The sequence below is a fragment of the Chelmon rostratus genome, chromosome 13 (genome assembly GCF_017976325.1).
Source record: "Chelmon rostratus isolate fCheRos1 chromosome 13, fCheRos1.pri, whole genome shotgun sequence".
NCBI lineage: Eukaryota > Metazoa > Chordata > Actinopteri > Chaetodontiformes > Chaetodontidae > Chelmon > Chelmon rostratus.
Genome location: NC_055670.1, coordinates 5678923 through 5694898, shown reverse-complemented (window position 1 = coordinate 5694898; position 15976 = coordinate 5678923). Strand labels below are relative to the sequence as shown.

At 43.7% G+C, this 15976-nt stretch overlaps 1 protein-coding gene across 1 annotated transcript in view; it reads left to right on the top strand.

Moving 5' to 3' along the window:
- The window catches only part of slc49a4 (solute carrier family 49 member 4), a 47904-nt gene extending 39854 nt beyond the window's left edge, over positions 1-8050 (top strand). Inside the window, exon 9 of the mRNA XM_041950778.1 lies at positions 6166-8050. Within this exon, the coding sequence (XP_041806712.1) occupies positions 6166-6281 (116 nt within the window). The 3' untranslated portion in view covers positions 6282-8050. The remainder of the gene's footprint in view (positions 1-6165) is intronic.
- Positions 8051-15976: the final 7926 nt, after the last annotated feature.

Sequence of the window (15976 nt, the reverse complement as noted above, 5' to 3'; positions counted from 1 at the left end):
TTCCAACCCCGCCTGTGGATCTCAGTTTCAAGCCCAATCCTTCCTGAAGATGAAAATCTTGAAAAATGGGTCACAGTCATATATTGTTTCATCTTTCATCTATAGGTTCAGCATTTTCCTTTAAATAGCTGAGCACGAGGCTACTGACAGCTGCTGCCTGACAACTGCATCTTGATCCTGCCTTCTTGCCGGTGCAGTATTGGTTTAGCATTTTCCTTTAAATAGCTGAGCACTTTTTAATCGGTGTGGCTCATTGATGTGTTTTTAATATTTTCTGGACAACAATGGAGGACGGTGGCATAGAGGAATAAGGTCTATCAGACTTTGGATACACAGACTATATTTCTCAATTACAGTAATTCATTGTTGTTTTTTAATGAGAAGTGTTGATAAAAAAATGTATCTTATCCTCCTTATCGTTTGAATGTTGTCACTCCTCAGGCGGGTGTTATAGTGATATTCTGGGCTTAATTGACCCTTCTCAATACAATAAACAGTGAATGAAACAGTGCTTGTTTAGTCATCAGTCTCGCACTGTGTTTCCCCACAGAGCCCATCTGACCAGTGTCTCAGCATACCCTATTATCAGCCAATTGTAGCTCACCACAGATGTGCAGTATCCGTATCGGTGTCGACGGTACAGTTCCATCATTTCTCACACCATTTTCCACGTCCCAGTGACATTCAGAAAAACCAGATTCATCCAAAAATCTTCTTTGTGTTATGCTTTTGTGTTTTTTAAAGGTAATATTGACAAATGCATTGTTGTTAGATGTTTATTTAACTCTCAAACATCAATATCAGTATCAGCCTTAAACCCCAGTGTGGATTGAGATTTAATCCTCACTCTTTATCAACATGAATTGATTATTATTAGCTATTTGTTTCAAACCTTTTCAGTATCGCCCAGTGTTAATTAAATCTGCCTATTATATCTATAACCATTTTCTCAATTGAATTTATAGAGGATAAATTGTGGAAACATGCTGTATATAATGCTATTATGGAATGAAATAACATATTCTGTGGTTGAAAATGTTTTTTTCCACGTCTGCTCTGAAAATTGGACGTTGGATCATCCACGATCGCTGAGCTGAAGTGCGCATTTCCTGTCCTGTTCGGAAACCAGCTGTATTCTGTTCTCCTGAAGAGATCACTCCTGCGAGAAATTAATTCGATTATTGTGAAAATTCCCCTCGGAAGTATTGTAGTGTGTCGTCTCATTACTCTAATTTCCTCTCTGTAGTCCCATAATGGATGTGGTAAATAATATGCCGACTTCAAAACTGATAAATTCTGCACAAGCCTCGTCTTTTCAAAATCCTTTTTAGCTCCTGATATTGAAAATATCCACCCTGGCCTTTAAAGATTTCCATCTATTTCCAGCTTCCAGTTCATTTTAAGGTTTTCCTTTTGGCTGCCCGCTGCCTCGTTATGCATTCTGAATTACGGCTCCCTTTCCCTGCAAGCAGAGAAGCGTTTATGAATTTGCCTCCTTGTCCATTTTAATATCCACGAGAGGCCGGTCTTGGTTCAGCGAGTCCTACCTGGCCTCTTGACTTTGTTGTCGTGTTTTAAAAATCCTCAAAGTCTCTGAACCATGTGACTCTGACACATGAATGGAGCCCCCGGCCCATATATCTCCGCTTGTCGCTCTTTTTCGATTTCATCGACTCTGTGTTTGTGTCATTTAGTGCAGCGCATCGGGCGGAATACAAAGCAGCAGAGAGGAATTGTGGAGCAAAAGAGCCTCAAAGGTTTTGTGGTGGAAGAAGAAGAAGAGGAGGAGGAGAAGGAGGAGGAGGAAGATGAGGAGGGAGGGGAGGGGTGGCGTTGTGTTTCTGTTCAGCTGTGAGTTGTTACTCTACTGCATGGGGGGGAGGCAGGGATTATTCAGCACAGAGAAATAATTGCCACAGTTCTTTCGTCCCAACAACTTTTTTTCCTTTCTGCTAAACTTTGCATTCTTGTCTGAAGTGAAAATGCCTTTGCTGTCTAACTTTTTCAACCCCCCGTAAAGACTGTGGAGGTGTTTAAAAAAACAAACAGCCTTGCTTTGTAGAGCTCCGTCACTCCTGAGAGAATAAGAGCCTTTTTCATTTGCTGTTTTTGAAATATTTAAATCATGAGTGAGAAGCAACGTTGACAGTGTAAATGAACAGCGGTACATTAGCTCAGTTCACACACCTGCAGAGTGTGCACACACACACACACACACACACACACACACTTAGCATCCTTTAGAATAATCTAGCAGCTGTTCAACAACCTGTCGATCTTCGTCATCTCCATGCATCGTGATGATGAAGCGGTCATCGTCTTGTGTTGGATGACCTTGTTCTTAACATGAAGCTCATCCATGTATCTCGAGGTGTGGTCTCAAACAAAGGCCGCGGCCATAAAGGAGAACTGAGCATTATAATGCTGCATTGACCTCAATTAAAACTGATTAAGGCCATAAGATTCCTGCTGGCCCACGTCTCTGTCTTCATCTGTAGCACCAATGTGCTGACGGCGGCAGCTACAGTAATAGGCTGTTAATATGATGAACTATCCCATGTTCACACTGCTGTCCTCTGAATGTGATCATACCGTCACGGTGAACCCGCTGTAGTTAATGGCGCCGATGATCAATTGAAAAGTCTGTGTGGCTGATGTCCAATTGTTCTGGTTCAGTTAAAACTTAGCCCAGCAGGTTGGAATCGCTCAGCGTCCTCCGCCATCATCGCCTGCTCCTACCTTCTACTGTCTTTTTAACTTTTTTTTTTTGTTCTTGTACATACTCAGTTACAATCAAAAGGATGAGAAAAAGTTTGCCAGGATTAATTAAATTCAAGCAAACAGACTAAACTTACCACAGTGGATGAGTGAAGATGTGGACTTACCACAGTCACACATCTTAGAGTGCTCCTTGAAGGCTCAAATCTGAATACATTTTTAAAGCAAGGAGAGAAAACAATGAAGACCCACTGAAGGTGTGATGCGAGGCAATGTTTGCTCCCTTCATGTGTTTTCTGGTGTGAGCAAAGGCATTGTGGGATTCCAGGCAAAGCAGGACTGATGAGTGATAAAAAAAAGAGAGAATGGTTAAAAGTTGAACATTTTCAACTTCATGCAAATGAGGGAGGAATTTGTCCCGAGGCTCAGCAGCAATTCCCAAAAAAAAGCGATGCAGCGATGTGACAGAAAGTTTAGTCTTCACCTGCTGTGGATGAAAACCTGTGGAGGAGGCTGTCGCTGTGGTTTCTTTGATTCCTCTTTCGTACGCTTTTCTCTTGCCTCCAAGATTACAGACACAGGAGAAATGAAGTCTTGCTTGGCACAATGTCACATAAGTTGTCCAAGAATGGCATCGCTATCCTGCTTACACAATGTTTGCTGAGGAACAAGCTACCCGGCAGCTTGCTTCCAGTGGGTCTACCTGGTGAAGATGACGTGCAGGCGTGGACACCATCCCGTCATCTGGAATAAACTGTAGAAGTTTGGAAGCTTTAGTTACAGATTTCTTTCTTTCTAAATTCGGTAAGAGGAGATTTGTTGTTCCCTAACAAATATTCACCATCATCACCCCCCTTCCTCTTCCGCAACTTAATTATCATCCATTTAAACAACTCAGCTGATTAATGCAAAGTGCTTCAATAATCAGTATAAAAGCCTAATCATCAATCAAAAACAAGGAAAAACAAGAGTGCACGACAGATTCGAATATTTTATCAAAGTATGGGAAAATTAGGAGAAAGGATTTGAAAGATTCTTGGAGCTTCTCAACTGCTTCAGAGCCAGGAGTCACTTTTAGTCCTGAGTCCGGAGTTTAGAACAAGAATCTGTGGCCGTTCGCTGGATTATATTCAGACCTGCAACACAGCTCGAGCCGACATATCTGTCCTTTAAACAGTGATCATTAAAATCTAATGACCAACATTAAAGCAAACCAGTAAACTAAAGAGCAAAGTCACCTCTCTCTCCTTCCTCTCGTCTCATTTGCTCTAATCTTCTCCTTTCATTCCTCCTCTTCCTCCTCCTCCTCCTCAGTTCTCCTCCGTTTATCCAAACTTTGACTGTGCTTCCTCCAAACTTTGCTCCAGACGTGTCCTTAGAGATCAGAGGCAAGCAACTGAGCTGCTTGTCCATTTTTACCACATCACCTGATTGAATTATACAATTACCAAGCTCCCCATTAGCATTAGTTCAAGGCTGCAGGCCCAAGCGCACACACACACGCGCGCGCGCACACACACACACACACACAGACTGCGTGTCTCTAACTTTAAATGGACAAGTGTGTGTCGGGTGCACATGTGAGGAAGCGAGACAGAGTGAGCCGAAGAAGACGGCAGGTCAGATAAACACAACTCCATTAACCCGCCTCCACGCCGGGTCTCCTGCTGTCCAGCGCACACGGCCCTGATTAATGAGGCTGCTTCAGGAGTCTCGACTCGCCTCAAACACCTCACCCAATCCCTCTGCTCCCTCTCCTCTCAGGCCCCTTCCCCGCCTCCCTCATGCCTTGATGTATCCTTTGCTTTCATCCTCACACCTCTTAGTCCACATTCTTTTCTCCTCATAGAAGCGGCGAAGCATTGGGCACACAAAGGTTAGCACCTCACCGCCAAAAGTCATATTTTACCTCAAAGAGGCAGCGCCGCGCAGTCCAGTAACCGGTCTCTTCAGGCATTGATCGGCCACTCTCTAGGCTGGGGTGGCTGATTGACGACATTATGAAAAACTGGGTGATTGGAATGGAAGTGGAGCCGGCATGAGTTGAGACACATTGTGCTGGCAGGGCCCCCGGGCCTCCACTACGTGTTACGACCTGATTTCTCTATATTTAGTCTGGCTCGTAATCAGGACCCAAACAGCTGCCTGCTGCTACCACATCCTCCGTCCCGGCTGAGAAGCCGGCCCGCGCAGCGCAGACCCTGTTTAACGTCTCTGTCCGGACGAAACACCTCAAACATCTACTGTGCGCAGCGCTGAGATAGCCGGCTTCGCAGCGATGGGCTATTTGATGCATTTGAAAGAAGGAGTCAGTTGATTTGGGTTTTGCCCTGACTTGACGCTTGAGTCAAGGTGTGCCTGCGTGGTCGTGCAGGCTGCACGGTGAAAATCTGAGCGTGTATCACCGGGGCTGAGCAGGAAGAAGAGGCTATTTGTCTGTGTGCTGATGAGTTAAGATGCCAACGGTTCAGTGCAGCTGCGAGCTTCCCATCTGCCCTCCAGATTCAGCATTATTGCAAACAGCCAGAGCACCTCTCCTGTGGTTAATGGAGCTTGAACAGTGCAGAGAAAATAGAACACCTCATTCTGCACTATGTTTAGGTTCAAGTGTAGGTCAATGATAATGGGGAACACTGCCAATATCATTGAATTATTCAGGATCTTTATGAAAGACAGCTCAAGAGGCTGTTCTTATTTTCTATATGGTATGTCAGGAATACCTATTGATTAGCCATTCATTCTATATGATACTCATAAATTATTCAGTGGTGCTTTACACTGTCATTAGCTTTCTGCATATATGCAGATCACTCATTTCAGTTGACACTACTAAGGAAAATGAACTGATGTTACGTACACATGAATATATGTCATTATATGTTTTCTTCTTTTTTATTTAATACTCGCCCCTGAACACCCATAGCTGTTGAACTGTTGCTGCTTGCATACAGCCACAAGAGCACTGTGTGATGAGGTCTGGCATGCAGCCGGTGTTCCAGCTCATCCCAGAGGGTGCTGGATGGGACTGAGGTCAGAGCTCTGTGGAGGCCAGTTAGGTTCCGCACCAAACTGGGAAAACCTATTCTTCATGGAACTGGTTTCATGGGGGCTGTTTCCTACACTGTTGGTGTCTATTATATAACTGCATGCTGTACAGTAGAAAGAGACCTACCCCAAATTAAACAGCCTCACACCTATAGTATGCAAAGGTACAGGCCTGTCCATATACATTTGGCCATCAAGTGTATAAAGGGCAAACACATTAATAAAGTCTCCAAATTGGGTTTTTAAAAATAATAATAATAATAATAAATTGACCTGCTGAAGTGTCTCTGAGCAGGACAGTGAATCATCGACCAGCCCACCACTGTATCACGTTCTGGACACAAGCTGAAGCAGACCACTTCCAGTCTAACCCTAACATCTCTCTCTTTCTCCTTTATCCAGAGGTGTCCTGGCTGAACTGGTGTCTCACCGGCTCCTGTCTATTCAGCCTCGTCCTCATCCTCTTCTTCAGGGAGTCCTACGACCGCCTCTACCTGGACGTCTTCGTCTCCGTGTGACACCGCCGAGGACAAAAACACGACAACTTGATGATAACGGACTGAAGAGTTATTCTTGCACAACCACGAGGAGAAAAGGGCAGTGAAGGGAAAGTGGGAGAAGCCCACAGTCTTTTAAGATGTAAGATTTTAGGATGTAACTGTATATACTGGTGACAGTGGTGATGGACTGCTGTTGTGTGGCTGCTGAGAAGAACCAAGAAGCGACCCTACACCGATGTTTACTCTGAAAAACGACTGACTCGGTGCCATATGACTGTCTAACACATCATTACCTGTTTTTATGTTTGTATGGAAACAAACTTTTATGAACGGTTTAATTCTGGTCACCAGGCACAGCATGTCGGACTGTTAGAAGTTGTTGTTTACAGATTATCTAATATTTAACATTGTTCTCAGTGTCGCCCCCGTGTGGCTGCTCATTTCACCTTCCTCAGGCGTCTCTCAAGCAACTTGATGCTGACTCAAACGCTTACTAACTGGATGTCGCGCCGGCTCCGGATCAGCCTCAAGGTGTCGGCTGCCTAACGAGGAATTACCTGAAAGAGTTACAACCAGACAGCTTCATCAGCCAATCAGCAGGCCTGGCTGTGCTGAGTCGAGGCTAAGCGAGTGACCTCCTGTCGTTTTAGTGCTGCTTCAAACTGCTGCCTGTGACTCACTGGGGAGGCTTAACTGGCCCAACACTGTTAAGTGACCTGTGATACTGCCTGTCATTCAGATATATTATGTTTTATTGCCCTCTCAAGACGTATATTATGCAAAAATTATCTAGCAGATTCATGATTGGATGCAGGCCAGAGACGTGGGCCAGGATTGGATAAACCTGTGTTTCTTCTTCCTGCCAATGAACTGTTCGTCTGAGCCCTCTGAACTGTGACACCGTCACATTTCAGAAGCTGCTCAGCCTATTTATGCTTAATTGTGTCAATTTCTGGGAGATTTGCTTTTTAATATTACTCACTAATGTTAATTTGTTTTTTACAGTTTTTTAATATTTGTTTTCCTCAGCAGCCTTGCCAGTATTTATTGGAAAATGTCTCAACACTAACACAGCTAACACCTAGTTTCACTGAAACAGGATGTTTTGTGATGATTTCAACCACAGCTGAGGCACACCGAGGGAGATTATTTTATTACACAGGCATGAGGATTACGTCGCGGCGTAATTGCCGAGCTGCTCCTACTCCAAAGCACCAGCAGGTGTCTCTGCGCCAACTGAGAGTCTACTGACACAAAACCTGAAGGGAAAAAGAAAAGGAAGGTGCCATTTTCTCGGATTCCTTGTCTGATAAAACTGGAGCTGTGACAGAAGCCAGCTCCAGATCTGGAGGGACGTAACCACAAAGAAACACACCCAGGCAAATGAAAAACATCTGTCACTTGAAGACATTTTTTTCCTCTAACTTGTCCGTGACTTCTCTTTGTGTCTTTGTCTTGCACAGCAGCTATAAGAAGTGTTCTAACGTGTTTCCCTCTGGGGTTCGACGAGGCTCTGTAATGTCTTTCCTGGTGCTTGTTTTTTATTTTTTACTCTCCTTGTACAGTCTTTTACCTTTTGACGTGTTGCCTTAATTGCCCGTTGCGGTGCGTTGAGCCCCCCCTCTCTTCCACACTGTGACTGTTCTGTCTGTATATAATGTTGAAGGTCATGCTCCTCTGTGGTTTCCTGGGCTTTGGGTTGTAACTGTCCTTGTTCTGGGGAAAGGGAAAAGAACAAATGTGACTGTTGAATATTTCCAGCACCTTATTAAAATAAACATTTTAAGAATGACTCTGCTGTTGTGACTGAGCTGATGAAGGTTATTAAAAGCTGGATTCCTTACATTAGTGGTCTGCTGTTGTGGGACGTTGACTTGTTGCCTTTGCTCCATGATGGGTGTGTCCTCCACTGCTCACACAGCGTGGATGTGACCGTCTCAGTTAACTGGTTTGCTTCAGCTGGGTTCTGCACTGAAAAGTCAGCCTTTCTCACTGCTGCAGTGTATTTGGCTCCGTTATTTGCTGTCTGTAGATGCTGTACTCAGTGGACATTTTTTTAGTCATGTCTCACTTCAGGTGGATTCCTTTCAGAGTGACTCTTGACTATATTTGAGTTGAGAAAGTTTTAGCTCCATTCTTATGCTTGTATTGTAACACTTTCTGCTGTATGCATCTTAGAAAAATGTGTGTGTTGCCCCCCTGGTGGGCTTGCATGACACAGATTTAAAAAAGAATGGTCAAACTCAAGGCAGCGTGACATTGAGTCCCTATGGGTCAAGCTCCAAAACAATGGATGCCACATTAACATTTCCCATAATGCAACCAACAGTATCTTTTCCATAGATCCTCCCTGTCTGGTAAATGCCTACATCTTTCGAACACGGACTTCCTGTTGAAGAGTGTGACTGAAATCTTAGTTTACTTTTTAATTATTTTTGTATTTAACTGATCACATATGAAAACACTGATCTGTTACTCCTGTTTTTCTAATATCACTGACATAAACAAACATTTAACACCACCAGAAATCATCATTAACCTTCTTTAGTGTTGCTCTGCGTCGTTAAAGACTGTCAGTGGACCTCTGATTGATGGAAGGTCTTGAGTTGCAGCTGTTTGTTTCCATTCAGATCACAGACTGGGCCTTTAAGCAGCAGCTTACGTCACTCTCTGGTGTGGCCTGAACTCATTTGCTGTGTTATTTTGGCAGCACGGTAACATTTTCGCACATCATCCCGAGACAGGAGTAGAGGAAGCCCTCAGAGGACACCTGCATTCTAGGAAATCTCTTAGTTTTCTTTTTTGGGTGCAAATCAGCATTACATGCACGGCCTACAGGCATGACTCACTGTTTTTAAACCCTTAAGTTCCTGCACCTACCGTCGCCTCCTCCTGGTGGCCCAGCTGGAGATGAGCTCATGCTCCACTGCTGGCTGGAGAACTAAGGTCTCCGGGGCGAGGCCGCGTGCAAAAGACTGCTGAAGTCTTCAGCCTGGTTCCAATTAGTATCAGTGGCCGTGTGTGTGAGAGCTTACGCTGATGCTGAGATTAATGTCACCTCGTCTACAAAATTATTCTGTTCCTGATCCCTTGAACTGGTGCCATTCAGGCTGGCGGGAACTCGTGGCATAAGCCAGGACTTTTGTCGAGACTCAAACTCACAAATGTCATTAAAAAGTACCTGCTCTTTTCCATGAATGTGACCCTGCATGAGATCAGATCTGATGCGTGAGGTGTGCCTCATATTACTGCGCAGCACTTGTAAGCCAGGCCTGCAGGGATGTGAAATTAATCCACTGTTGGTTTGTGGCGATCTGTTTGGTTTTTGAGGAGCTGTTACATGTTTTAAATCTCAAATCCTGGGGTGAAATAGATGTGCTTTGTTTTGGCTTTTGGGTTTATTGGCACAGTTTCAGCTTTTTTCTCCTCTTTGTTCCAGCCTCTGTCCCCCGTGAGCTCTGTGCCCTGTAATAAAGCCAAAATCTCAGAAATACAATGTAAAGTCAACTAGAAGAAGGCTAATTCTGCACATAAATAAACAATGTCAACCCACCAGAAGAGTAAACAGAGTAGAGCTAATAATTGATACATTTTATTGTGGGTGTGTTTGTTTATTTGCGGTGTTGGGAATCCAAGAAGTGGTCCCAAGGAAAGGTTGCTGAGTTGCTTCAGATGGTCGGCAGCCAAACACTCCGGGCTGTTTGTATAAAATCTTTTGTTTTTCAATGAAACTTTATAATGAATTTGGAATGGCTGTCCAAACAGCCATTGTTGTGGCATTATCTTAAAGAGGTCTTAGGGGATTTAAATTCATAAACAAAAAAAAGATCTCATGAATCAACCTTTTAATTCTGCAGATTTATTCCATCCTTCCCACAGATAAACATGATGCAGAAACACACACACATCCAAACGCGCCTCACTTGTCACATCAGAGGGTCAGCCAATCAGATCCTGAAGTGGACTAAAGCAAATCTTTGCTTGTAGGAGTTTTAAATTCATGCCAGAGACAAAGTGAAGCTGCAGGAGGCAGCGGCCCACAGTAGAAACTTTTATCTGATGTGGAAATTACAACAAAGAGAGGAGCCGCGTTGTTCACACAGAGGGACGTTATTAAGGAGAAAACACTTTTCTTTTTAACAATGAGGCCTCAGTGTAAGCAAATACACTCAACTTTCCCAACAAGCCGGGAACAAAAGAGGTGGCTGTGTTTTCTTGTCAGAGGGAGATAAGGTAATGATGCATACATTTCCCACTGTTCACAGACGCAGCACTAACCGTTTATTAACCGCCTTTCAGCAGGAGTTCAATTCCAATTTCTTCCTCTGGCTCGTTGTCAGTGTGGGACGTGGCACCGAGGCGCTCTGGGGTCTCTGGGGAGAGGACGGAGCCGCACAAAGTGAAACAATGCTTTTCTTTTACCCACAAGCAATTTGGGTGTTTTGGCTTTTGTTGCCGTGCCTGTCAAAAGCTCTGAAAGCAGCTGGCTGGCTGACGGAAACTGGTGTCGCTGTCACTGCGTCTGACACTTGCAGACCCCATCTTTTGTTTCCTCCTTTTAGACGGTGCTTCTTACATTTCCCCGCTGTGTCTCCATTGAATCTCTGCATGTCTGTCTTCCTCTTGTGACTGAAACTCACTTGTGTCTCTATTCTAGTGCCGCACCTCAATGTCTCCTTGGGCCCCCCTGAGCTCCACAAGTCCCTTAATTGACTTCTCCAGGATTATGAAAAATGAGCCAGGCTTTCAAATGGCTCATTTAGCACAACTGCTATCACAGTGCCTGTTACTTTATCTTCAACATATTAAAAAGGGCTAGGTGCTCTTGATTAGGAGCGATGGGCTGCAGAAGCCCAAGCTACCGGCATTTGACAGCTGGCCACTAATTTGCCAATTCATCACTGGTGAATTTGAGCTATTTGGCCGCTCCTGCGGGAAAACACAACATATATTAAGATATAAATGCTCCACCAGCATTAATAAAAACCAAGAGACAGAGTTATGGGAGATGTAAGGAAGACACTCACACGCCTGCGGGCTCACAGCGGGCTGATTTAGTGCTGGCAAAGCATTTTGGTCACAGGTTTATGGGCTGTGACAGTTATTGTGAGACAGCCGTGTGTCCCAAGCAACATATCAAACTCGCACATGCTCATTAACTGCAAGTTGCTTCGTCTGAAAGCATCAGCATCACACAGTGCACATAAAAGCAGCAAACGAAGCACTCGCTCACATACACAACAACAGGTGCTAAGGCTCAACACATCAGCTTCACTCACACACACTTATAGATTACAGTTCAACAACTGTTAAGCTGAGTGAGTAAGATACTCTGCAGGACTTCAGCATATACTGATACATCAGTCACATCTTTTCAGTGTATTGTAGAAGTGTTTTAATTTCTGGTCCACCCTATGCAGCAGGCATCCTTTACACGTTCTGTTCTATTTCTATTTAAATGTTTTCATTGAGGAAGAAACATCCATCAAAACTCCTCAGACCACATGAAGTCCCCAAGATATGGCTAAAGTCATTACCGTGAGAATTTCTATGGACCTTTTTCATTTTTTTTTCCTCTTAAAATCTTGATACCATTGCTATTACTTGCGATCTGTTTTGAAAATGCAGTTTTGCAGCTTGCAAGACGACAGAATTGGGTATTTTGATATTCAGCAGATAAAATGGAATTTCAAAGGTCAATGAAAACATCTCGGAAGGTCAGGCAAGAATTGGCTGAGTAAAGCCGATGAGCCATGATGCTGTCACTGATTTAGTACCCTCTTATTATTCCTCGAACCAGCAGTGTCAAACTTCCTGAGACGTTCTGAGGAGAGGAAAAAAAAAAGCATCTACCTGTGAAGCCAAGTTCTGCTTGGCTGAGGCTCCTCGGCTCTAATGCAGGAGGACGTGGCCCTGACGGAAGCAGCATGTCCTCTGAGCAAGAGCAATTATGATAACCATGCAAGCGGAAAGGCTGTAGCCAGAAGAACAGCGATACAGGCTTTGATCCGGCAGGCTGCCTATTTAAATCACAGCTCACCTCCACTACAGACGCCATGCTCAGCTAATGTAGATGGGCCTTTAAAAGGGAGCCTGCCCAGGTCTCAGGCTCCTGTGGGCTCCTCTGTCATGGTATGCTGCTGGTGCTCCTTAAAACAGCATTTGTTCCTCCTGCCCTTCCTCCTCATCAAAGGTGAGTGAAGGCACTTTTGTTTAGCGCAGACTGCTGAGTGATGTTTCCTTTCATGGCCATTTGGACAGTACGCCTCAGAAGCATAGCCTGTGGAGGCACATTGAAGCACCACGAAGGCGCTGAGGGAGCAGATAGCTCAATTAACTTTCCACCAGAACACAGTCCAGGTCTTTAGAAAACCCAGCTTTGGACGTGGACTGTCCCGACCGTGCTAGGCGGGCTAACGAAAATGTTTTCCAACAGAAAAGGCCTGAAAAAGGAGGATGGCACTCTGTTCGACCCACGTCTCTGGACGCCAGAGTGCAGCACCGAGGGGAGGAGTTAATGAAGTGTGACATGTCAACGTGTCAGATTAGAGAAAAGGTACAGGTTGCAGAAGTTTGATTAAAGCCCTTTCCAACTTATTTCACATGTGTAGTTAATGAAAAAGAACAGCAGTTTATAATGTGAAACTTGCAAATTTCATCTAAGTGTTCATCCGTCACTGAGGTAGTTGCTGCGGTTAGTTTATAACGTGTTGGATGTGCTGCAAGGCTCTTAGCTGAACATGTAAAGCCACTTTCCGCCATTGTCTAACACAAACAGATATCCCAACAGTCATTGTCTGTGAGCTTCATGTACACAGTAAAAGCTGCATATACACACACACATATACATACATTATATACTGTACTTAAACTGTACTATCAAGAGCACATCAGTTAGCTACAGCACTGAGGGACATTACCATGAACACGGCCACTGTAGTTTGTTTTGAGTCAATCCCTCACACACTGTCCAGAAACTCTACTACTATATCACCCGGTGTGCATTAATCCATGGCTGAAAATAAGCCCCAACAAATGCATAATTTACACCCCCCCCAAAAAAAAAAAAAAAAAAAAAATGTGCTAAAGTAATCAGAGGTCCACTAACATAGTCTTTGCATGGGATTTGTTGACAATAATAAAAATATTGACTAACCACAGCCTTGTCTTTGAAAGTTCATTGTTTTCTCCTTCATAGAAGATGCCTGCTGTGAACATGTGTGGACTTTAACAGGATAGATTAATCAATGGATCAAACTATCTATAATGTGGTGTCCAAATCTATTGTTTTACTTCAGTTGAGTTTCCAAATGTGTATTTCTGAGTGAACTGACTAGCTTGACCAAATCTTTTATGCTAACTCTTATTTACACAGCTGTTGATCTTTCAGAGCCGTTTGAACCTCTCACATCATTAGTTAGCCAGCTGTCAATCTTGTTTGTTAGCCAATCAGTAATGATAATTATATGTTACCACATTTTTAGAGTATTTATAATTTCTATTCATTGTAAATTGCATATTTTGGGGTTTTGGTCTGTTGAATCCTCTGCCTTAGTGTGACAGTGTGGTATGGCAGCTGCACGGCACAGGAGAGGAAACAGCTGGCAAGGGTGGTTAAAACTGCACAGGGCATCGTGGGCTGCCCCCTTCCTGACTTAGATATATGAAGGCTGCGTCAGGAAGAGGGCAAGATCCATCACCACGGACCCCAGCTATCCGGGCCACAGACTGTTTGTACCGCTTCCATCAGGAAAGCGGTACAGGAACATCCGCACCACCACTAACAGACTGAGGGACAGCTTCTTCCGCAGAGCTGTTAGAGCTATCACCCCCAGCAGCCCCTCACTGGAGTGAGAGACTGTGAGAACTGTGAACCACTGCACACTGCACTTTACACCTACACCTCCACCTGCACCTTCTGTGCAGTTAACATTTAAGTAAGCTTCAGGGCCTTCAGTCGTTTGCAACTGGACTTGTCGGTTTGTCTTTGAAGACGTTTCCTATCTAGTCTGGTGTGCATGAACTGATGAAGAGAGGCGAAAACGTCTTCCAAGACAAACCGACAAGTCCAGTTGCGAACGACTGAAGGCCCTGAAGCTTACAATGACCTGGATGAATGAGAATCTTCACAGGCAACATTTAAGTACACACATGCTTAACTAAATGGTCAGCCATTTCCATTCAGTATATACATTTTAGTATATATTCAGCTGTTGTTGGTATATTTTATTGTCTTAGTATATTTTTATTTCTGGTATATGTTTTTTTGCATTTACGCATATTTTTACTGCATGTTACTGTATTTTATTCTCTTATCTTTATTTTATTTTATTCTCTTTCTCATCTCTCTTATTATGTACACAGGGGTTGCAATGCAAATTGCGTTGACATGCTCAATGACAATAAAGGATTCTTGAATCTGAAGATGTCACCTTGGCCTCTGGGAAACTGTGATGGGTATTTGTTGCTATTTTCTAATCTAATGATTGAAACTTTAACTCATACCAGAATGGATTGTGCAGCTGGCAATTTGCTGTAAGGGCCCGTTTGATATGATTTACTCCATGTGAACACATCCACGTATGCATACAGCCAACACAGTAAAGCCAAAAACTGCGTGCAGGCCAGTTTGATTTTGTCAGGCCGTTTGGCAGCTTTCTGTTTGGAGAGGGGATCCTGCAGTCAGTCACATGTGTTTAACACCACCTTTGATATTGTGGCAGCGGATGTTCGGAGCAGTTACGGTACACTTACGTGACTAGTCACTATGTTACTTATGCAAAAATCATTTGTTAGTTAAAGGAGGGAAAACAAGCTCTCTGCTGTAATCCCCATGAGGAATACTGTTGTATGAATGGCTCCAAAACGTGTGAGCAGTTTGTGATGGATTCTGGTTCTGGCACAGCTAAATGACGTCCTCACTCTTAATACCGCCTACAAAGCTCTGATTGGCTTGGTTAAGTTTCCAATAGGGGAAACAGCCGTCAGTATAATCCACTCAGTCTTGGTTTGGCTATTGAATGCAGAAGTTTATTCCAATCATTCACTCCATTTAATCTGTGTTATTTTAGTGAAAATATGAGTGCTGCATCTCCTTAAATTAAATGTTATTTAATTTGAGCAAATTAAGACATGGGTCTATACCTGCATAATCCTTTCCAAATAAATTATATCAGTAACAGGGAAAAGCAGAACTTTTTATTTTTATTTTTATTTTTTTTTAATGTGCAAACTGTCACAGTGTGATGCAACAGAAAACTGAAGCTGCAGTTTGAGTGATGATGAGGGCGTTTCGAGTCCTGGTTGGAGGAAGAAGCTCTGTCGGTACTTGTCTTCCTCCTGCTCATGCTGGTACATCTCTTATTAGCGGGGTAATGGCCACTCGGTGGTTGCTGCTGCTGCTGCCAGCCCACACAGAGCAGATTCCACACAACTGTGTCTGTTATGGTTTGGAGAGGTTATTAGAGATCGGGTCGATCGGTTTCAGGGCCAGTTTGAGGATATTTAAATGGATTGGTATCGACCATGATAAACCGGATGTGATGCAGATAGCTTCTTCACTGCACTAAACAATATTTGGTCCAGCTCAGCCAGTGAGTGTTGCAAAGCTGCTCTCCTTTATTACAGCGGGACTCTACTTACATGTGCATGTTAGTGCATATGTTAGTGAATGTTTAAAAACAGCTTGTGAAAATTAAGTTGTGCCAGTCGGT